This window comes from Festucalex cinctus, chromosome 13 (assembly GCF_051991245.1).
Source record: "Festucalex cinctus isolate MCC-2025b chromosome 13, RoL_Fcin_1.0, whole genome shotgun sequence".
Classification (NCBI taxonomy): Eukaryota; Metazoa; Chordata; class Actinopteri; order Syngnathiformes; family Syngnathidae; genus Festucalex; species Festucalex cinctus.
This window is the reverse complement of record NC_135423.1, coordinates 7,768,354-7,792,407: the sequence shown is the minus strand read 5'-3', so window position 1 is coordinate 7,792,407 and position 24,054 is coordinate 7,768,354. Positions and strand designations below refer to the sequence as shown.

General features: G+C 39.6%; 1 protein-coding gene and 1 long non-coding RNA gene across 2 annotated transcripts in view; both read right to left on the bottom strand.

The window, feature by feature from the left end:
- schip1 (schwannomin interacting protein 1) overlaps positions 1–24,054 on the bottom strand; it is a 261,358-nt gene that overhangs the window by 13,099 nt on the left and 224,205 nt on the right. The window contains exons 10-12 of the mRNA XM_077540614.1: positions 6,729–6,847; positions 932–1,049; positions 514–711 (exon numbers count right to left, since the gene is read on the bottom strand). Of these exons, the coding sequence (XP_077396740.1) occupies positions 514–711; positions 932–1,049; positions 6,729–6,847 (435 nt within the window). The remainder of the gene's footprint in view (positions 1–513; positions 712–931; positions 1,050–6,728; positions 6,848–24,054) is intronic.
- Positions 2,911–4,641, bottom strand: LOC144033853 (uncharacterized). Its single transcript, XR_013288107.1, has 3 exons — positions 4,310–4,641; positions 3,370–3,613; positions 2,911–3,269 (listed from the first exon to the last, which is right to left on the bottom strand). It is a non-coding gene; the product is annotated as an uncharacterized LOC144033853 (long non-coding RNA).

Here is a 24,054-nt window from a genome sequence, read left to right as displayed (position 1 = left end):
AGGAGGCAGCAGAGCAAAGGAGATCAACCAGGGCCATTTAGAAAAAAAGCTCAATTTGTGAAAACTGATGAAACTTAGCTCTCTTCTAATGCTAATTGCTGCAAAATGAAAACAGATAGAAACATATTTTTTTTCCTGATGAAAGAAGAGATTTTAATCTTTCTTTTGATAGGTTCCATGCTTTTATAGCAAGAGAACACAATATTCTGTGGGCCTTGCAAAATCAGTCAAAATCCAGTAAAACGAACGGGACTGCTTCTGTGAAAATGGCTGGGAGTGAATTAATTAAGGAAAATATCGACTAAACTGTCAATTTAGTCGACTAAAATTGTTCTTTATTTTCGTCGACTAAAATTGGACTAAAACTAAAATACAACCAGATGACTAAATGATGACTATAATTGAATTAATTGTAGTCAAAAGACGATAACTAAAACTCAATTCAAATTTCTTGTAAAAAATTCACACTGTTGGCGATTTATTCCATCGGGATGAGAAGTGCCACTCACTCACCAGGTCGACCACGGGCGACTTTTTACGATTCTGTTTCTCCACCTCCACCTGCATCTTGGCCATGGGCTTGGCCATGGCCAGCGCCAGCTTGGCCTCCGCCTGGAGCTTCTTCTGTCGACTCAGGAAGTCCATGTCCTCCAGGGACTCGGAGTCCTCCTCGGTGGTGTCCCGGTCCGAGTAGGACGAACTCTGCTTGGACTGCGCCGGGAAAAACAACAAACAACAACAACAACAAAAAAAAGGAGAACAAGTTCAGTTTTTGTCGAATTGTTCTATCTAGCCATGACCTGGCTGAGCGTATTCCGATTCATTTGAAGAGCAGAAATCGGAAAACGTGGGCAGGGAACACACATCCACGTGGTCGCTAAACCCAAAAGAGCCACGGGTGGCGGTCACGTGTGGCGCCAGGTGAGCCTACCATGGGGGACAGGGGCGTGTCCAGACTGGTCTCCGTCTTGCTGTCATCCGCATCGCTGTCCTTGTCGCTGCCGCTGTCGTTGACGAAGCAGATCTGCAGGTTCATGCCGCTCTGCAGCCTGCGGGAGGGAGAGAGCCATGCTTGTCAAGAAACGTTTCATCACAAATATGACAAACAGCTCTCAGCGTGATGCAAGAAACACGTCGTGACCGTGTCAATCAAAATGCAGGATTATTATTGTTATGAATGCAGAATGCTTGATTCGGCTCCTTAAAGCCCCAGTGTGTAGCTCACGACCGCCATCTATCGGTCAAACAAGATAATGCAATGATTTTAAGCACACGAACTACGGCGTCTCAGAGAGACCCTACTTCAACAGCCTACCACCAATTTCACCGGAACAGAACGCAAACAACTTCTGGTATTCCCTCGAGTGATGACGTAAGTGAATTGCATTTGTTAGACATACTGTACAGATCCCTAATAATTGTGATTTAGTCATTTAATTTCAGAATTAATATTTTTGTCGGCATTGTTTGGACATACTGTACGTCAGCTAATGATAATGGCTATCTATGTTCATATTTGTTAGTGTAACTAAACCATGCAACAGAGAACACACAGTTATGTTATATGTTTTATAGACATGTGGACCATCTCAAAGAGGGCGAGGAGGGGGCGAGAGAGACGACGAGGAAGAGAACGCGGAAGAGAACGCGGTGTCTCGTAACGTACAATTATGTCATCATGGAAAAATAATTCCATTCGAGCATGCATGTGAATGGCTCAAAACATACCTTTGCTTGGAATATGTGGTATTTAGATTACATCGTTTGCTGATATGTTTAGTATATCGTGCAAAAATAATGGTGTTAACTGAACGACACATCTGCAACTCAGACTCGTAACCCCCCCGTGTCTTGTTGCTACTAACCACTCAGAAAAGTGCTGCTTACAAAAACATTTGAAACCCTTTACTCAGATATCGATTTGTCACCATGTTGAACAATTTTACCTAATAAATATCACTAAGCAACTTAATTAGTTTTGATTGAAGATACAACAGCTTCCTTGTACTTTGATGTGCAGGAATTTACATGGCTTTCACAAATAGTCTTGCTCATATAATAATGTACTTCATTGGCTCAGTGACTTTCAGTTCATTGTTTGGTACCTCATCTGACATACAATTGTTACCTTCTTGCAGAGACTCGTACAGGAAATGACCATGGAGGAACATGAAGATATCCAAGTCCAGCTGATAGACTGACACCAAGAAATACTTTTTGACACATTGCTGACACATCAGCACCACCATGATTTCCTGTACCTGGATCCCACATCAGCACCACCATGATTTCCTGTACCTGGATCCCAGACTGCAGCACCTTGGTGGACTTGTAGCAAATAAGTGACACTTTCCCAGATCCTTGAGGACAATACAAAGGTTTTTTACCTGGCATATAATTAGTCCATGTCTGACACTTGTTGTTGTAGTTTGTATAACTTGTATATTGTTGTTGTGTGTTAATTTGTACATTTTGAATAACTAAAAAAATACTATTTCCTTTGGCGTCAACATGCAGTGTTCAGTCGACACCTAACCTAACACTATTTTACATGACCAGAAATGTAAAACATCAAAAGCCTGGAGAATTATTATAAATGCTTGCAATGACAAGGAATTCTTCATTGGCCAATGAATGTAAGGTACAGTACATGAAAATGAATGAATAAAATAAAAGTCTACATGAAATGAACATATTAACTAAAAAAAAAAAAAAAATGCTGTTAGAATATAATGAGCTACATGAATTGCAGTTGTCCCAGAATTTTACCAATACGCTGTGCATTTCAAAATATGGAAAATAGACATACAGGTTTGGGCCAAAAGTAGTGTTACAGAGCAGGTATGTGTTGTACACAGCTAAAATATCTGATTAACTCAATACCATGATGGTTTTTTTTTTTTTTGTGTGTGTGTGCTGACATTTCCCCCCATTAACATTGCAACATTCCTCAAACTCTCCCGAACACAGTATGATCTGTAACACTACTTTTCGCCTACTCTATGATGTTATTGGGGCAAAATTAAGGAAGGCTTGTCCATTGATTGTGTGAACAGACACAAAAAAAAAATGAAAGTCACTGATGAAAAAATGAAGTCACTTCAATGTTTGCTGGTTTTATTAAGTTTGACATGCTCCTTGACTGCACAAGTACATGTTATGGAGTGAGGGCATGTTCCCACCAACGATGATATCATATTCTTCAAAGGCTTGCTGAGGAAAGTGAGGGAGGAGTCACTCCATGGCTTCAGACACCTGGTCAGCAGGTCCTGTGTAAAACAAGTGGTGCTTGTACATGTGACCATTCCGTATTGCTTCACACAAAAAGTTCATGTAGTGTGCAATGCCGTCCATATGTAAATGACATACCAAGACGTCGGCTGACTTCAGTTTGTTGCAGCTCAGATATGGTAGGTGGAGATACTGGTGGTACAACACCGAAGCCTTCTGGGGTCCTCCATTCAAGTGTCCTCATTCGGGGCATTCCAATATGGCTGCTGACTCTCCCCTTGATATTTTTTTTTCTTGCAGGTCGGTGATGTATTTAAACGGTGCATGAATGCTTGTATACATCAGAATATGGTTCTGGAACCCCTCAAGTTTGGCTGTTGATCTAGTGTGACACAAACAAAAACAAAATTATAAAATAAAATAGAATAATTGATGATACTACTATATGTCACCAACTTTCCAACAAAGCCCCCAAAATAGAGGTAAGATCTTTAGTTTTTGGGCCCAAAACATTGTATTAGCTAGATAAAAGTAACTTGACTGCATACTGCATAGAATATGCAAAGGCTGCTTGCTTGTCGAATTTCCGTGGAAAACGTGGCAGCCTGTAAATTCTTGTGCACCCAATTACACAATGGACCAGTACACACTTGAGTGAGAGAGTTCAGACTCTAGCAGTGCTTACGGTACAGCCAGCATTTAAGTCCAGAAAGTTATTCCCTGCCGAAAATTAATTTCGAGAACACTATTTTCACCAACCACAACGAAAATAATTTTCAACTCCTCCACTAATACAGTATGCTTTAGATTCTCCATTGAAGTTATGGGCAAATATACCTCCGAAATCACAGTTACATTACATTACACAATAACTTGCGCATTTACTCTAAATATAACGTGCCAGCGGGAATCTTTTTTTTTTTTCAAAGCAAGTAGCTACATAACGAAATCGTTCGAGTGGTGCGGAGTTGCTAATCAACAGTGATCGTAAAACAAAGGTACGAACATCGTATTAATTAGTACAGTGTATACTTTTCTCTCGCTCTCAAAACGTAAACACAAATGTACTCTTACTTACCGGTCAAGTAGAAAGCAGTCGAAGGCACCGGCACGTCCCAAACCTAGTCTGTTCCTCATTTCTCTCCATCTGGCAAATGCGGCTACAATATAAACTCTTGTTTTGTCGCGCTGAAATAAAATAAATTCCCAAAGTAAGTGTGATGCTTGATAATGCTCTCTTCGGGGACCGGAAACTCTTCTTCTTCGTGGACATGCGGTCGCCATACAAACCGGAAGTGCGTTTTAAAAACGCGTTAAGAAATGGAGCGCTGAAATTTGTGTTTGACGGCACCCGTAGCAGAAAGATGGCGGCGAAACATGGCGGACACTAGCAGGCGAGGCGCGGACATGTAAGATAATTTGCGATTTCTAGACTAACCGTTATATTTAAAAAAAGTAAGTTTATGCGATACAACATATCTTTTTACATACTACTAACACAAACAATTTTTTTTTTTTTCGAATGATTTATTGTTTCACCACTAGATGCCACTGTATAATACTGAGTGTACCTTTAACCAATCACAATTTCGAATTAGTCCTCACAGGAAATTTTTCTGTCCTCTAATTTGTTGGCCAGATCAAAACTTTGGCCAGCCAACTTTGAGTGACAAAACGCATATGTAGTGGCCTGCACACATTAATACATTTTTATAATCAGAACCTTTGGCGAGTAGGATGGATTTTATTAAAATGTGTCATGTCATGACCAAAAAAATAAATAAATATATCCAGTCCACTCAAAATGAAGTACAATCGTAGGCTAAAACGTGCCAGGGGCAACTGTCGCATCAAAATGGAAAGCATGGATCGCATGTTAGCTTAGCATCGCCGCCATTGTTCCACTGTATTACATCTTCTATATCGTATTGATACGTTCGAGACTGTAATTTGCAACACGATGCTGGTGGCATTACAAGCTGGGTTAAGTTACGTCCAAACATCCCTGAAGGCCCAGCTCACCTCGCTGTACCTAATGAAGTGTCCAAGGAGCATCGCTTTGTGCCGTTTTGGTTCAAAACAAAAGCGGGCCTCCCCGAGATCCGAATGCAGCTGCGGGAGTGACTCAATGAGGCCTCGTGTTCTTAATCATCTCCCTGCTCGTCTCCGATGCAGATCAATGCAGGAAGCAGCAGGCACTTCTGGTCCAATATGGATGACGCCGACTGGGATGTTTTGTTTTGTTTTTTTCAAAGCATCACGACGAACTGTGGATCCAGCTCTGAATGCAGATCAATAATCTGCTTATTCAATGCCGTAATTACAAGCACAGCTGATTGATCACACGGTGGGGCATCCGATCAGCGCTGATGAAAATAGAACTTTAGAGGACGGTGACTCAGATTGTAGAAACGCTCTCTGCAGCTTAAATACAGAAGCGTCACGAGTTCTTGCAGGCTAGAACTGAAAATCTGAATGATTCACGGAGAATATTTGAAGGGATATGGCAAACATAAACGCTTGCTTCTTGATGGGTCCGTCAGGCGGCAGAGTCATGAACACTCTGCTTTTTTTCAAAATTGATTAAAATCTTTCTATTTATTTAACCTAATTCAGAAACAAGAGGGAATTGCTGCAAAGATTTTGAGTTCAAGTGAATTTTCAGTTGTTGAGCAGGTATTATTTATTTATTTATTTATCTATGTATTTCTTTATTTTTGCTGAAAATGATGGACAACATGAACATGGCCAAAGACTGTAAGTAGTGTTAAGAGATATTAAAAAAAAAGAAGCATGTTTTATTATTTTGTATTCACTCTCTTTGTCGATACATGCATATAAAGTGCAATTTTTCAAATATATTGATTGAAAGTAAAATAAATAAATAAAAAAAGGTTTAAATTAAAATGTTAAAATACACATAAAGAAATTATCCAGAAATAAAAATTGCATCTAATTACAATTTGAACAATTCTTAATGATTAAATGCTAATTTAGTAAACTTGAAAGTTAAATACAACACTACTGTAATTCCATTTGTTGACCACCAGAGGGAGCCAGTGTGCCACGTTACGAATCACTGCTGTTGACTATGCTGGAGGAACATTTAATTAGATAGGTGCAAAATATTGTGCCTGCCATGTCAACACAGTGTGATGAGAATATAAAATATAAAAAACAACCACGGCAGATTTTCATCACTACTATCGCAATACAACTGCTGCCACTTTCTTTCCTCATGACATACCCAGTCAACCACCACAACAACATGACTAACTTGAAATTCTAATGATAATGTGATTGTAATTCACAATATCGCCTCATTGTGATGAGGCTGCTTCATTCGAATCGAAAGACATGAAAATGCACGGAAGGATTCATAACATCAGTTGAAGTTGGGAACTGTATGCATGTGATTGCGTACGTGTGCCTTCCTCTCACTGCCGTCTTTAACTGGATGATGATAATGACGGAGAGGTGAACGAAAGTGAGGTTACCGTGACGACAGGCTGGGCTTGCCGCTCTTGCTGCAGCTGGTGTAGATGCCCGGTCCATCGTCGAAGAAACTGCCCAGGGCCAACTTCTGCCTAATAGACTCCCTCTCATTCTTTTGGGCCTGAAACACAAGCGAAAGAAAGTCACTTTTTTTATTTTACCTCACGTTGTCATGGCAACTTTATTTTTAGGCCGCGACACCATTTTCCCACTCTTTTACAAGGCCGCGTGTATTTATAGCAACAGCCTCTTGGTTTGCACGGAGAGGCTGGGTGTCATCTTTAACAAGATGTGATACAAAGTGTGGACTCAGCGGAACCAGCAAAAAACGTGTGAATTGGATTCGGGGGGGGGGGGCCTTGGGAATATTACACTGACGAGACACCTTTTCGCAAGTAGGTGGTGCTGTTGCAGCAAAGAACAAACAGTCATTCACAGAAACTAGACAGCACTGAGTTTACGTTTTACTTTACGTTGTTGCAATGTCTTAAAGCATGTTTATTGAACATTTTTTTCAAATTTTCATAAACTTTTTTTTTTTTTTTTATTCCTTCACTCGCAGATATTTTGACTGAAGCAAACCCCCTCCCGACTGTTTTACTGGATTTGGACTGATTTTGCAAGGCCCACAGAATATTGTGTTCTAGTGCTATAAAAACATGGATTCTATCAAAAGAAAGATTAGAGTCTCTTCTTTGATCAGGAAAAAAATGTATTATTACCTGTTTCCGTTTTGCAGCAATTAGCATTAGAATCTAGCTAAGTTTCATCATTATTCACAAATCTGTTTAAAACTGTGGGGAAAAAAGCTTGTTGCAACATGGCTCTGTTTGATCTCTTATACTCTGCTGCCCCCTGCTGGCCATTTTTGTAATTTCCCCCATTGGTTTAAGCGACCTCTTCAGGTCAGAGGCTGCATCAAAGCCTTCTGTATGGTCTAGCACAAAAAACATTAAAAACATATAAATACATATTTGGGACCATGTCAATATTTAAAACAGAACGTATTTATATGTTTTTGGGAACAAATGAGCTAATCTTAAAGAAAAACAAAATTTCAAAACGCCTGAAATCCTAATCCTTCACATTTATTTGTATTAATGTCGAACAAAAACAAAAAGGTAACCAAGGTCAGCAGCAATTCTGAGAATGTTAACTGAAAATTGAAATAAATAGTTTAAGAGTTTAAAATGGTTTCAGATTTAACTTTATTGGCTGTCAGATTTATTTATTTATTTGTTTATTTTTATAAAAAGGCCCTTACCGATATCCGTCAAAACGCCCAATATTGGCGCCGATAATCAGCCTGGCCGGTCTATTCCTACTATTTGATTTGAGAGCTCGGAAGATTCAGCATATTTCGCACATTAATTTCAGGTCACAGCATGCATTGCACCATTTTTTTTTCCAGTTATGATTAGGACGTCAATATCGTTTAAGTGTGTTTATGTGTTTTAACACGCTCAAAATACGAACCTGTCATGCCGGACAGCAAATTATGCATGTTTTTCAAATTCCCGTAACTCCTGAACCGTTAGCGCTAGCAAAAAAATCTAAAAGCGGAGGAGCGGAGCTTTACGTTGAGAGAAAAATAAAAACAAAAAAATGCCACGAAAATAGGATTTAAGTTGCCCATCTGTGGTTTCCTTCACAAAACAAACATTTTCAATCTAAACCAGCACAAAAATGACTAAAACATTGAAATAGCATCCATCTTCAAAGTCACTTCATAATGTTGTTTTGGCTCTGAGCAATTGTCAGCCAAACACAAAAGCGCATGTCAATAATCCGAAGTGAGCCTGAAGCTCCCAAGTCATGTTTGAGCCTCACACCTGCTGCACAAAAAGAACTTCCTGTCTTTGTCTAACCGTCATCCGCCCTTGTTTGTGCGCCTGGGTGGGCCGCGTGAAAGAAAACAGACGTCGTAAAAGTATTTACAGCGGTGCGGAATACGACACCGTGGGGCCTGGCTGCCAATTGGGAAGCCGACACGCGCCGCTGCTTGTTTTGCTTCCTCGCCGGCTCGCTTTTAATGCGGCGTGTCAAACTTGACATAAACTGCGCTGGAAGTACAGCGCGTGCAATTGCAAAGTCATCAAATGAACACAGAGTGTCGATGCTTTATTGTCTTCCACACTAGTGTTAATTTCGCCATCAAAAACTAAACAAAAAATAATTTTGTCAACACGTATTTTTCACCCGTCTAAAACTAGACTAGACTAAAACCCTCATTAATAAACAATAACTGGGACTAAATCAGTATGCATTTTTGTCAACGAATGAAGACGAGATGAAAATGTCCTTCACTTAATAAAAAACTGGACTAAAATCTATGGACATTTTAGTCCATGAACAAAAACGAGATGAAAATGAAAGATTTTGTCAAATCTTGTCTCTGATAATCTGTCACGTCTGTGACACTGAAAAAAAAAAAAGAGTAAATTATAGTTATATGGTTCAACTGACAAAAAAAAATATACAGGGGTAAAGATGAGTGTCCTGACTAAAACATTGACAGTTTTTGTTCACTAATACTAGACGAATAATAATAAGAATAATAAAAAAATCCCGACTAAAATGCTTGATTTACAGTCAACTAAAAATGGACTAAATGAAAACGGTTGACTAACTATGATAAAAGCTAACAAGCATGATTGAAACTGGATTCAAAGAGACTGAATTTTAAAATGATGGATAAAATTAACACGACATTGCACATACAAAAATAGCAGCGAAACATTTGACTGCATGAACTGTATAAACAAAAAATAATCCCACACAGAATGCAATACCGCAGCCATGATTAAATGGTTGTCCTGACTAAAACGTTGACAATTTTTGTTGACTAAAACGAGACGAATAGAATGACGTTTTCTTGGACTAAAATAAAGACTAAAATGCTTGATTTATAGTCGGTTAAAAAAGGATGAAATAAAAATGGGATGAGGTTCACTAACTGTGATGAAAAACTAACAAGCGTGACTGAGATTGGACTAAAACTGAGACTAAATTTCAAAATGGCAACCAAAATTTACACTAGTCCACACCTACGTTCACTCAATCTCATTGCGGCGGTTAAGCCGCTGTGACCTTTCTTGCCATTTTTTTTTCCACTGGCAGATGATTTGCATCAAATCCCCAAATGGTCAAACTGTCCTGGAGTGGCTCCCCCTTTTTTTCTTTTTTGCCAAAGAATGATGAGACGGAAAATTGCGGGGGCCATTGAATTAACATTTCAATGCGGGCAGGAGAGGATAATAGTGACAGCCCTAACGACCTCCTTCATCCTCGAGCATCCCAAAGGGTCCAAATTAGATTGGGGGGGAACACAATCAAGCTAATGTGTGTTTCCCACAAATTGACAAAAGTGAAGCCAAATCCTCATTGATGAAGGTAATTCCTCCTCTTCAGCGTTTATTTCGATGGGTTACGGCCCACTCATTTGAGCCCCTTGAATATCCACACTGGAACGAGGGGATTTAATTTCCATCGTCTGTGCTAAAACGGAGCCCCACTTTCTCCTTCTTCCAAATTGGCGGCTCTGATAGCCTGTAATTGTCTGGTGCTTACGAATGTGCCTGCTTGGCGGTGGAAATGCCTGCGGACGTACGACAGCTTGGATTCCTTCGAACGGCGGAAACTCGACGTCAAATGCCCAACAAAGCGGAATTTGACCCCAAGTTATTAACTGATTGACTGGCAGCCATTTTGACTGAAGCAAACCCCTTCGCTCCCGGCTGTTTTCCTGGATTTGGAATGATTTTGCAAGGCCCGCAGAATACTGTCTTCTATTGCTATAAAAACATGGATTCTACCAAAAGAAACATTAAAGTCTCTTCTTTCATCAGGAAAAAAAAGAATATTCCTATCTGTTAACGTTTTGCAGCAATTAGCATTGGAATACAGCTAAGTTTCATCATTATTCACATTCCTGGTGAAAAAAAGAGCTTGTTGCAACATGGCCCTGGCTGATCTATTATACTTTGCTGCCACCTGCTGGCCGTTTTTGTAATAACTATCATTGCCTTTACCATTTTTTTCAGTTCAGAGGCTGCATCAAAGCCTTCTGTATGGGCTAGCATAAAAAAAAAGAAAAAAAAGTATAAATACGTCTTTTTGGAGCAAACGAGTTAAATCTGCAAATGCACTTCATATTCTAAAACTTCATCATAAGATCCCAATTTACATCGTAGAAACAATTGCATTCAAACTCATATATTCCACTGTGTTTACTTTTTACCCTCTAATAGATGCTTGTCAGTATCTGTGGTACTTTTGACAACTCTGTTGACGTGAGTGCATTCTAAAACAAAGCAAGACGATTTTGAGCAATCAGAAGCGTCAACAAGGCTAAAATGAGACATGCTTTTGTGGATTGTCGGTTAAAGGGGAAGTAAAAAAAAGAAAGAAAAAAAAAGATAATATATTCTATACAGCCCCTATAGCAGCAGTTTTTATCAAAATCACAAGGCGGCCATTTTGCCACTTGCTGTCGAGCAAAAATGACATCGCAGTTGCTCCAACCAATCACAGCTCAGCTTCAGAAAACAGGTAAGCTGTGATCGGTCATTGCCTGAGCCCTGAGTAACTGCGATGTCAGATCCCTGACATGGAAAAAAAACAAAAAAACAGCTGGATTTTGCTGCATAACTCATATTCTACAAATGTTATATTAATCAGAATGTCATGTTTAGACCACTGTGGTCACATAAAACATATTCTTGTCAAGAAATGTTGGAGGTTGACTTCCTCTTTAAGTAGTTCCTCCTGAGAATTGGGTATATGTCACAGAGGAGGCGGGGCTTCTGGCAACAACAACCAAAAATGAAAATCAAAATCAAACAATCATCAATCATTAAAGTCTTCAAGTGTTCTTTGAGGTGATGGGAAAACCCACACATGCTAACTAACCGCTGTGCTAACCGCTACGCCGCCTGACTTTAAAATGCGTTGAAAAATATCCAAATGTAAAAATAGCCACGTTTTGTTTGGGCAAGGCCTTCAAGGCACAGCTCACTTTTAAAATGTATCACTCCTTTCATGGATTCATATTTTGTCCACTTTGTTCTCCCCCCCCCCTCCAGCACTCGTCACGCTCTCGCTCTCTCTTTTTTTTTTTTTTTTTTTCCTCCAAGCAACACAATGGATGCTTTTTGACCCAACGCGAGTGGAAACCTTGCTCCCTGGTCGCACACAAGCGCCAGTGTTTGCACGATGACACACACCAGCGAGTCGTGGATCTTGCGTGAGCGCATGCTCGACATTGTAATGCACCTGTTGAAGTGTGATTGGTTGGAGAAGTGATTAAGAGAATCTTCAAAAAGCGAGTGGGGAAACGTATTCCTATTAAGAGCTATTTAAGTCGGCCACAGGACTACATTCCTAAAAAAAATAAAAATAAAAAAACATTAAAAAATGTTATATTTGTAGATATTATGCAAAAATGTGAGTTAAAGTTTTTTTTTTTAGTATATATTTTTTTTATTATTATTATTATCTCCTGCAGAGTCAGAAAACTATAGTCCCTGCCATTTTTTTTTTCTTTTTAACTATGTACATTGGTGGATATTTGGTGGACCACTTGGTGGTTCGAGGCGGCCATTTTGAGTAACTTCCACTATGATTAAATGCTACTAGAGAATTATTCCAAATGTTTCTACATCATCAAACTTGTAAAAAAATATATAATTTTGCATTTATAACTCATCTGTGTGAAGGGCTACGTTATTCTTATTTTTTTTTAATTCCTCCTATTTTTTTTTAAATGCACTTTTCCGTCCACATCCAATTCAAATCATTCAAATTTCAACATGTTCCATTTTTTTTAATACCAAAAATTCATGGTTTCCTCATAATAACATTTTCACCTAAAAATTCCCCTCATTCCAAGTGAGCTTGAATTTCCCACAATACATTTCCATTTGAAATTGAAATGACTTTTCTTATTCAATTAACCTTATGAACAATTTCCAATATGCAAAAATTTTGCAGATACCAAAAAGTCCCTTTGATTTTCCACATTAGGACACATTCTACATTATTCACTCCTCCATGACTGAGCATGACATGACTAATCGAAATTATTCCAAGTTCAACATGTGCAGATCATTCAAGCCATCTCATTTTTTTTTTACTCCCATTCACAAAATTCACATTTTTTTCCTAGTCTAATATTCCAAATATTTACATATTCACCTCCAGTTTCCACAAATATCAACCAATTAAAACCATAACAACTTCACCATATTTAGCTCATTCCATGCCATTCAATATCATTCCAAATTATTGCACATGCTTATTCAGCCTTCCAGCATTCCCACGCAATTTCTCCAGTAATCCCAAATGTCGAGTTCCCAAAGTACTTTTCCCGTCTCTGGCCAAGTTATCATTATTGTCTCCTGACCTTGATTGCAGCTTCCATTTTAGGTGTGCTTAACTACTGTTTTGTATACACCGTATATATTTTTTCGAATTGCATGGTAAGCACAATTCACTGCTGACAACATGTGGCCCAAGTTTCACCACCTGTAAAGTATCAAGGACTTAATTAAATGTGTGTGCGTTCTTTCTTGACATCCAATCTTTATTGTGAGATCATTTTGGCTGCTCCACACAAGGACAATACTCGAAATTTGTGTGTGTGTTGGTAGTCCAAACAGCAAACTTGACTCTGATATCTTTTCCAGAGCTGACAGTGATCTGCTGCACCGCTCAGAGCTTCACAAACACACACACACGAGGTCAACATGTGTTTTGACTATGCACTCACACATGTTCTGGCGCACTTAAATGAGGTTATATTCCAATTCATATTTTTCATGATCTTAACAGTTAAATCTTTACAGCGGGCACGCGTGGTTCACTCCAGGCAGCGCTCCTCCTTCCTGAGATGTCGATCACAGGCAACATTCCGTTCCCGATAAGAGTCCTGCCCTTTGAACCTTCACACAGTTCAGCTGCAGGTCAGCGCAAGGCTGCTCCTGCCACTCATCCCGGCAAGAACGGCTCAGCAAGAGGTACAGCCAACCAACTGAGAGAACGTGCAAAGGGAGATGGGGGAGGATGACGGCGAGATAAAGGACGAAAATCAGAGGACGAATAGAAGCACAATGACAAAGGAGCGGGTCAGGACAGGACAATGGCTTCCTCAAGTGACATTTGAGCTTCCAAAGCCTGTGAGAGGGTCACATGACACAGATTTGTGTCCGGAATGTAGAGTAGAAAAATCTGTCGGTTTACAAATATGCTGATTTAACAAGAAAGCCGAGATAATTACACAATTATGTCATAGCCCTGACCAAAAAAAAAACACGAAATGAAACAAAACAAAACGGAACGAAACAAAACAAAACCCCCAAAAATGCAAAAATGCCTTCAAAATAGGGCTGCTTGATTATGAAGAAACTATTAATCACGATTCATTTGGTAATAATTGAAATCACGATTAGGACAATCATCTTTTTGATAGAAAACAACAAAATGTCAAAAAACATTAAGTCAAATAAATTTCTTTGAAACACTATAATTATGTGGGGGTGTTAAGAAAAATCGATTTGGCAATATATTGCGATATTACAATTCTTGGATCGATTCAATATGAGGCCAAATCGATATTTAAACATCAATTTTTGATGGACATATTCAATAAAAAGTCTTACTTGGGGTTAGGGTTCACATTTTAAGCATGGAAGAATGTTATATTAATGGAACATTAAGCCTTTTAATTTTTAATGCTGTTCAAACATGAAACAGATTGCGATCCAGTTGTTAAAAACAGTGTTGAAGTTTCAGTTAAATACATTATTATACAAATCTTACAGTGCACAAGTTTACTGATTTTCTAAATTTGAGTTTTAAAAAATAATCTCAATAATCGACTACCAAATTTCTATCGGAATTAATCGGCAACAAATCGAATCGTGACCTATGAATAGTGATACAGATCAAATTGCCTGATACTCGGTAATTCACATCCCTAATAATTATGCAAGTTCCTTTTGGGCAAAACAAGATTTATTAAATTAGTAATTTTTAAATTTAAAAAAGGTGCAAATATATAAATGTAAACATCTCAAAATTAGTATTAATAATCTTTTTTTTTTTTAAATATACAATTGTGACCCACTCCGGCAAAAGGGTCCTCATGTCGGCAGGCTCAATCTAGAGATATGGACGATATTAGACAGTTGGACATTTTTTGTCTATTTTGAGATTTCTCCACAAATAGCTTCCTTGAGGTCTCTAGTTTCATTTCCAAGCAGCACAAAAGTAAAAATTGTAATAGAAGTGTATGAAAATAAGCAATTATTAGACAGTATGCCTCACAACTAGGGGGCGTGTTTTTAGCCGAGCTGCTAGCTAGCACTGCGTCTTGCGCACTTTTTTAAAAACAACCCGAATTTCCTAGCCTCAAACGTACTTCACCACTGATTATGCCGATTTTGTAATTGTGAAGTGTAATCATTGAAATTGTAGTTGAATTCCGATTTACTGCACAGCCCTACTTGAAAATGAATTGCATTCAAATGATATTATTTGAGGATTTCATGTGAGGCAATTCAAATTTGCCAAACCTGACAGCTCGGAAATAAGAAGCCTTTCATCAAACAATCAACTGCCACCCAAGTCTGCGATCATTGCCAGTGTTGAATTGCCATTCCAGCGACCAAAAAGAAAAGCCGAACTCATAATAAATAAAGTTGAACGTGAACAACATGCGTTTGTTTACCTCCTTGTAATCGTCACTGAGGCAGGACGCGTGCCTGATGACATCATCCAGGCCACCGCTCCCGTCCGACTGATGCCTCATCTCACCCCCCCCCCCTCCCTCCTTCCTTCGCTGTCGTCCCGTTGGCCAGCGTCACTTCAGTCCGGGCTCACTGCCGAGCTTGGGTCCCGTCCCGGCCCGGCCGACTCGCCTCCGCCATGATTGTGAACATAGAAAAAAAAAAAAAACTGCTCCCAATCTAACTCCTCCAGCTCTTCCTCTCTTACAAGCTGTGTGGATCTGTTTCTCACTGTCTCCCGCAGCACTGTGAGAGCACAGTGGTCAGAGGTAAAGACCGCTTTTAAGACCCTCCCTGCCTTGCACCCTCCGGTCAGGACGGCCTCTCACAGGAGAAAAACCTCCCTGTGTGATTTTTTTTTTTTTTTTTTTTCATGGCGTGTGGGCAGCAGCTGCTTGCAGCTACATTGGAAAAAGTACACCTCAGCAAAGAGAATAGTCATGTGGAATGAAGATGCCAGAAGAGGAGCTGGATTTGTTTTTGCTTTTTTTTTTTTTTTTTTTCCCCCTAATGATTTACTTATGTAAAAAAAAATGTTCAGGGTGGTTTTGATAGTTTTTATTAGTTTTAGTTATTTAATAAATGCTTAGTTTTAGTTAATTTCAGTATTAGTTTTTAAAAAAAAATGTGTATTACTTGTGCGCAATATTCAAAAACCACCAGGCGTACGACGTCATCTGAAGGTGTTTTTCGATTGGCTGCTGCGAGATGATGTAGGACAAAATCACCACCAGAAATGAAGACAAGCCCTGAACTGCAAATTGAGAAGTAGTTTCTTTGTTTAAATCCTGTATTTAAAAAGTGCCTTTTCCAGAGTGAAACCGGTAGACTGCGCCTTTAAATTTAGTGTCAGTTTTATAGTCGAATTTCAGTCACGCATGTTAGTTTTTATCAGTTAGTCAACCTCATCCCGTTTTTATTTAGTCTATTTTTAGTGGACTATAAATCTAGCATTTTAGTCTTTATTTTAGTCCAAGAAACTGTAGTTTTATTCATCTAGTTTTAGTCAGAACAACCATTTTGCTCCTGTATATTTTTTTGTCAACAGATTTATTGAACCTTTCAGCTCTAAAACCTTCAAATAAAAATTTCTCATCTTTTTGATGAAAAACAACTTGACACACAATTACAGTAAGTATATCAACAAGTGGCTACTATGGCTCCATGCTATGAGCTAGTAAGTTAGCTAGCATTAGTTAGCAGTAGCATTAACATTACTGTTGGAACGCTATAGTCGTTGGATTGATGTTAAGTTACAACTATAATTTACTTTTTTTTTTTTTTAACCTCATGCACCCAGCTCCTGTTTGTTCCATGTGTTTGTGCTGTGTGTCACATGACAGTTTCACAAACGTGACAGATTAGCAGAGACAAGATTTGACAAACTCCTATAATTTTCATCTCATTTTTGTTCATGAACTAAAATGTCCATAGATTATAGTCCCCTTTTTATTAAGTGAAGGACATTTTCGTCTCGATCTTCATTAGTCGACGGAAATGCAAACTGATTTCGTCCTTGTTATTGTTTACCGATGAGGGTTTTAGTCTAGTCAAGTTTTAGTCCGACGAAAAATGCGTGCTGACGAAATTATTTTTGTTTAGTTTTTGTTGACGAAATGAACACGAGCAGCCACATGTTCCTCACCATCAGATAACTGTTCTGTACCCGATAGCAACTGTCACATGAGAACAAAGTGATACGACAATACGAGAAGAGCAAAATGAGAAGAAGGGAGAACAAGTAATGCTGACGAACGTCAAGAAGGGAAGATGAGAACGTGGCCCACAAATAATGAAATATTCATAGAGTTGGGGAATACAGCAAAACAGAGAGTCAAGTCTCAAACACGCACATACACACACTCGTGCTAACAAGCAGGAAACGGGAAGTATGTTTGATTCAGCGAGAATCTCTCAGGATTAAGCAGGATGTCGTCATCCGGGGTGAACAGACCTCATTCGAGCAATTGTTCTTCTGTGGACAAAAGGAAACGTCCACGTATTCGAGGTGGCATGAGCGCACACGCACACACGCACGGACCAATAAAGGAGCTTTTAGCTTTGAGCTCAGTGACTGTGAAAGGGTGGGGCAGCTTCATTAGTGAGGCTGACTTCACGGTTAAGGTGAAGTCACTGCTGATCTAACTGGCTTGCTTTTTTTTTTTTTTTTTAACTATTTCCCTGCCAAACGTTATCCTAAAAAACAACCACACAGTGTTAGCCGATTTCGAGCATTTTAACTCATGTTTCAGGGCAAACAGAATATTGAATGCTTTTACTACATACACATGGTGGGTACCAAATGAAAGATCGCATTCCATGCTTTCATTAGAAAAAAATGTTTGTTTCTACCTTATTCCGTTCTTTGGTAATCACCATTTAAAAGTAGGTAATTTGAGTGACATTGAGCAAAAATTGAAACACAAGCTTATTTGTGAAAAGATACATTTTCTCCACAACAGTGACTTTGACGCTAAAATTTTTTGTTTAGTGACGCTCTGTGAATTAGAATTAATGTGACAAAGGCTTTGATCGTTCACGAATTTCACGTCATCCTTGAAAACGTTCCATTTCATCAGATTTCATCAGATTTGTAATGTTTCATTGTAATTCCATACACCGGCAGTCCTCTGAAAAGAGATACAATGCTGCCATCTGCTGGCCATAGTTAGTTGGTGTTTTTTATTTCACAACCCCATTGACCAGGCAGCGCTCTAGAAGAGTTGACCTGCCCAATGATTTAAAAAAAAAAAAAAAAAAAAACGTAGTTGACGTCATTTAACGTTTATGGCGGCATACATCGTGATTTTGCTAAACACGTGATTAAATGTTTTTGGCGGGCAAAGGGTTAAAAAAAAATATGGCAACCCCAGTTTTTTTTTTCTTTTTGCATTTACATTTGAAGAAACGGTCTCGCCACACTAGAATCAAAATCTTATGTCACCCTCTATAAAGGAAGGATGGCGTTTGTTAGCATACAAATAGACCAACAACAAGAATTTGGCACCCTTCACTTTTGTGCAAGCTTGATTGGTTGGTTGGTTGGTTGGTTGGTTGGTTGGTTGGTTGGTTGGTTGGTTGGCAAGCTGAGACGTTTAGGATTATTATAAATAAAATACTTCTAAAAAAATAGATAATATACTAAACAATAAATAACGTGAAATTAGAGAATGAAATTTCTTGGGAAATTGCGTGTGAAGGCTGGAAGGATGAATGACAAACTGGAATGATTTGGAATGATATTGAATGGCATGGAATGATGCAGAATGACCTGTAAAAACAAAAGAAAGTTTGAATGGTGTGAATCGGTGAATAAATGAAGAAATTACAGCAAAAAAACAAGACAAAAATGGGGTAAGGTTTGAAGAATCAGGTACAAAATGGAATCATGTGTGAAGAATCAAGCAGCTACTGGACTTAAAATCATCCCTAAAGTGAAATGAAAGACTTGAATGTTTTGAATGTCATGTTGAAATAATTTAAATTAGTAGATTGTAAATTAGCTTAGCATTAGCATTAGCGGGATACATCGTGATGTTACTAAGCGTTATTAAACATTTTTGGCGGCAAAAGAGTTAAGAGGGTTAGTCAGAGGCGGCTGAAGACACACTCATGGTCGTGACGGCCGCCTCGGGCCCACTTCGAGCGTAGCGCTCGGGTTTGTTCTCAGCATGGCCGCACTTAGGAGATGGTTAAATGTGGAGCGGATGGCGTGACTGTCAGGTGAGGGTGAGGAGGGGGCGAGAGAGACATCAACACACAGTAAAAGGCTTTTTGTTCCAAGTGAACAGAGGGTGACTGTGGGAGAGAGGGTTCCTGGCACCTCCTGTGGGCCTGGCAGGCGCTGCCACTGCACTAGTGCGTGTGTGTGTGCGTGCGCATATGCTCGACGCTGATGCGCCTCTTCTTCTAGTCGCTTCGTCTCCAATGATGCCAGTAATGGTTTACACTAATATGAGCGCTATTCAGCAATTTAATGATCTAAATTACGCATGCTAGCCACTGTGCATGACCGTTGTCGTGAGGCACTTGAGTTTGCTCAAGCAGAATACTTGAATGAGCAATCAGCAGAAAGACGTACTCGCAAATCACTCCGTCACTAGGTCGTTTAGTCGTACAATGGAAATTACCAGGAGGTCACTACACCAAACACCCGACAGGTCAAAGAAAATAAAGTCAACGTGCAACACAATAAAAGCCGACGACAGCTATGTTCAGGCCTCGTTACACCAATCTGACCTCAGGAGCCGTCATCGTCGGGTGACTGACGTCAGATTGAAGCCGGTCGGCAAAGTCCGGGTATTTCTGACTTTGCAACTCGGATCTTGGAGATCAAAGTGGCCTTCCCGTGCACAATTCCGGGTATGAAGTTGGAAAAGTCCGACTACCCACTTTCCTTTGTCATACCAGCCTTGTTATGTGCTAAGTTAGCATGCTATGCTACACATTAGCTTTGGGAGTGCTACGAATGATATAATTAGGGCTTATATTGCGTCCAACTTTAAGTTGTGTCCAACAACATGTATCCTATCCCATATGAGTGTGCCTTTTCTAACGAATAAGATAACTTGTAAGACCAGACCAAGTGCAATTTCTGCAGAAATTGCGCGGTAATGCTGAAAAGCTGAATGCTAAGATTTGAATGCATGTGCTTATGAAGTAAAATTCATAAATAAATAAATAAATAAATAAATAAATTCATAAGTAAATTACTAAAATGTGGTCCAAGGGGGGATTGAACCCAGGTATTCCACGGTGGAGGGTAATTTCTCTAAACATTGATTTAACTTGACTTGTTCGAAATCATGGCTAATGGCGTATTTATTTTGAAAAGTGTCATCTGATTTTGAAAGATATTATAAGATATTATAATCCATTTCTTGATATGATAGTCAGTAGGTATCGAACCATCGAATGTACTAAAATGTGGTCCAAGTGGGGTTTAAAACCAGGTTCATTCCCACAATAACGGAGTTACTTTTAAAATCACGTAATGAGTCAGGCTGTGTTTCCAGAGGGGTTTCAATGTAACTGTGGCAACACTGCCTGTCTCTGGCTTGTTTGCAAGTATGCAAATGATTCGTTGACATTTACCGCCACATCTAAAAGCTCGACAGCTTTTTTTTGTTTTTTTTCAGGGGGAAAATAACACAAAACAGAAGCGAGTCTGCTGCCATAGCAACGTGGCCGCAATGTCTCCATGGCGATGCTCTGCGTTCCAAACAAATTGCAGCACAGGTCAGCCCATCAGGAGGTCCTCAAACTTCTTTTTGGCGGCGGGGGGGACTAATAATACACAACAAGTCTATCCAGCACATTCAGCGAACTGAATATTCGCCCTCACGTCATAGATCATTTTTTATTGGACTAATTTCATCCATTCACATCCCCCCCCTCCAGGACCCGAGGATGGTCCCGGGGCCTTGGGACGCTGACATTACTCCTGCCGCCTGATAAATCTCCTCATCTCGCCTCGGTCTGATTGTGCCGCTGCTGACAGCGAAGACAGCTCCATCAGAGTTATAGATGATGATGGGAATCCCCCGCAAGAAAAAGAAAAATGAGATTTAATGCAACGTCGGCCTCTCGCCGTAAACAACGGAGTGCGTTTTCCCTCGTTTGAGCACTTAAAGAAATGAAAAACGGCAGCAAAATTCAGAAAATAAAATACCTGTCTATTAATTGGGTACGAATCACTTCCATTTTTTGGTCCTTCCGTTTATAATGATGACCTAATGATGATGATGTCAGACTTATTTAGGTGGAAAATAGTGCCTTGCGAAAGTATTAGCCCCCCTTGAACTTCTTCATCTTTTCCCATATTTCAGGTTTCAAACATAAAGATATAAATTTGATTTTGTTTTTCTGAAAAATCAACCCCAATCCCAAGTGGAATACAATCATGGAATGGAAATTTATACCTTATTTAATTATTATTATTTTTTTTAACAAATAAATGAAAAGTATGGCGTGCTAAAAATATTCCTTGCAAAACAGATCTAGCTCAGGTCGAGATGTAATATATACCTGCGACCTTGTAACACTAACGAGTCACTTGGGATGTAACGATATCCAAACATCACGATACAATATCACGATATGAAGGTTACAATCCGATTATTATCACGATATTGTGGGGATGTTGGCGAAAAAAGGTCACAATATTATAAAATAAAATTAGCCCATACTAAAAAACAAAAAACAAAAAATAATGTGCTTGGATAAGCGTGGATTTGAAACATAGAAGGGCCAAAACACGCCAAGTGAAAATGAAACGGAAAACTAGCCACCAGAGGGTGCTAGAACTGCATGAATGGAAATCAACCAGACTTTTTTTAACAGATGTGCTGCTTTTAACATCGTGACGACGAAGATATATTGTGGCGGTTTTAATATCGCAATATCACGATATTGCCGTTATCATTACATCCCTACGAGTCACAAGAAACTGGGGACGGAAAATTACTGTGCTCAGTTTGGACATTTTCACTTACGGGCATACTCACTTTTGTTGCCAGAGGCTTTAATGGCTGTGTTATTTTGAGTGACCAATCAATTTACATAACGTGTACACTGACTACAAGCAGATTTCCTTCCATTTGTGATGTCCCAACACTTTTGTGCATATGATCCTGCATACATCCCTCAATGTGTTTGCATGTTAGGGGCGCTGTCCTCTGCTGGTTGCCAGGTTACAGGCTCTAATTGAGGGGCCTCCAGAGAGCCGCTGTTATCAGAGGCTGAATTGTCTGTTCCGCTCGCCGCCCTCTTTCCTTCTTTTTTTCTTTCCATGCCTCACACGTAACGCCCCCATATGCAACTTGAATCCCATTCCCACTTCTGTTTTGTTTTCACTGTCATGAATTTCCATCCTCAGATGAATACTTTGCCGTCATTTTCTCCTCTCTTGCCTCGAACGAGAGCTGGCGCCGCCTCAGCGAACGCTGTCGATACTTCTCTTGTTAATGTTTAATCTCCGCCTTTCAGCCCGCTTCCCTACTTGGCCCTCGGCATCCCTTCGCTCTCTGCTTATCACCGGCCCGGTCCTGATATCTTTCTGTCGCTCGGTCTCTCTCTCTTTGTATTTTTTTTATTTTTTTTTATCTCGCAACAAACATGGCAGGAAATCCTTATCCTGTTACACAAGCGGCCTCCCTCAGCCAGCACGGGTGAAAATCCACCCGCCCTCCTGAGTGACACAAACACAAATATGTAGAGCACTCGCTCAAAATGGTAACAAATGCTGCGTGGGACAATGTGAGTCACCAAATTAGAATGTCTGATTTAAATGTTAAAGCTTAAAGATGAATAATAGTTACATCATTTGAGTAGTTGGAGTAGCAATAGGAAATTTTTTAAAGCTGGAGGACATGACAGTTTTCACATGACAAAACAATCACAGCCATTTACCATAAACTGCCACTGTGAACAATCTCAAAAGACCCAATTGAAAAGCTCTTTTTAAATAAATGAATAGAGTGATTAATCGAATAAGTAAATAAATTATATTACATACTAATGTGGGATGAGAAAGTGTCGCGATACCAAAATTCTAAATCAACACCACACCTGCATAAAGTACTTTGATAACGATCCTGAAACGATTAGCATTAAGCTAGCAAACTTTTGTTCAATGTAATTCTGTGATTAAATGGACATTTTAGTGCTTTAATGCTGTTTGTAGCGCATCCCAGAGTTGTAATATATCGTGGATAAGACTTCTGTCATCTGCATTGTCCATTTGTGCAGTTCTAGCACCCTCTGGCGGCTAATTTTTTTAAGTACAGTTTAATTTTCACAAGACATGTTTTGGCCCTTCCATGTTTAAAATTCACGTTAATGGTCAGACGAAGGGGAACGCAATTACGCTTGTGAACCAAGTCAATATGGGATGTGTGGGATGCGATTGTTGGAACGCGGCCCACACGTGGCAAACCGGAACCGGAATCAAAAAGACATAATGTGCCAAAACACAGAAGCCAGAAGTCCCGCCTCATCCGTGGCATGCACCCCATTGCCAACCTTTCCACGATTGAAATTCCATCGAAAGTCATCATCGGTCCTAACATTCTCGTGATTTTCAGCTTTCCAAACCACATTATTCTTTTTGCTCCTTCTTCCACCTCCCCCCTCACGATGCCTCTCCCTGGCATTCTTCAGGAAGCTCGTCTCTCTTCTTGCCTTTCATCCCACCGCTTTGCACACTCTCTCTGCATTGCAGATTCGCTTGACTTTTTTTTTTTTTTTTGCTGCAAAGTAGATGTACCGCTGTCAAGTGCTTGCTTAACTCAAGACAGATGCCGCTCGCTGCCAGGAGTGGTAAATGCCAAACACGTAAACATCGCAACGTCTATTTCCTGCCATCTGTCTGCAAAGTACGACATATCAAGTGCGACTTGGAATTCAGTCTTCAGTAGTCACATGCATGCCACGAAGTCTCTACTTGGCAAGGGGAGGAGGAGGTGGTGGGTGGGAGGTTGGACATAATTCCCCTAAGTCAAGTGCTCCCTTGGCAACCAGCTTTCCATCAGATTCGACAACA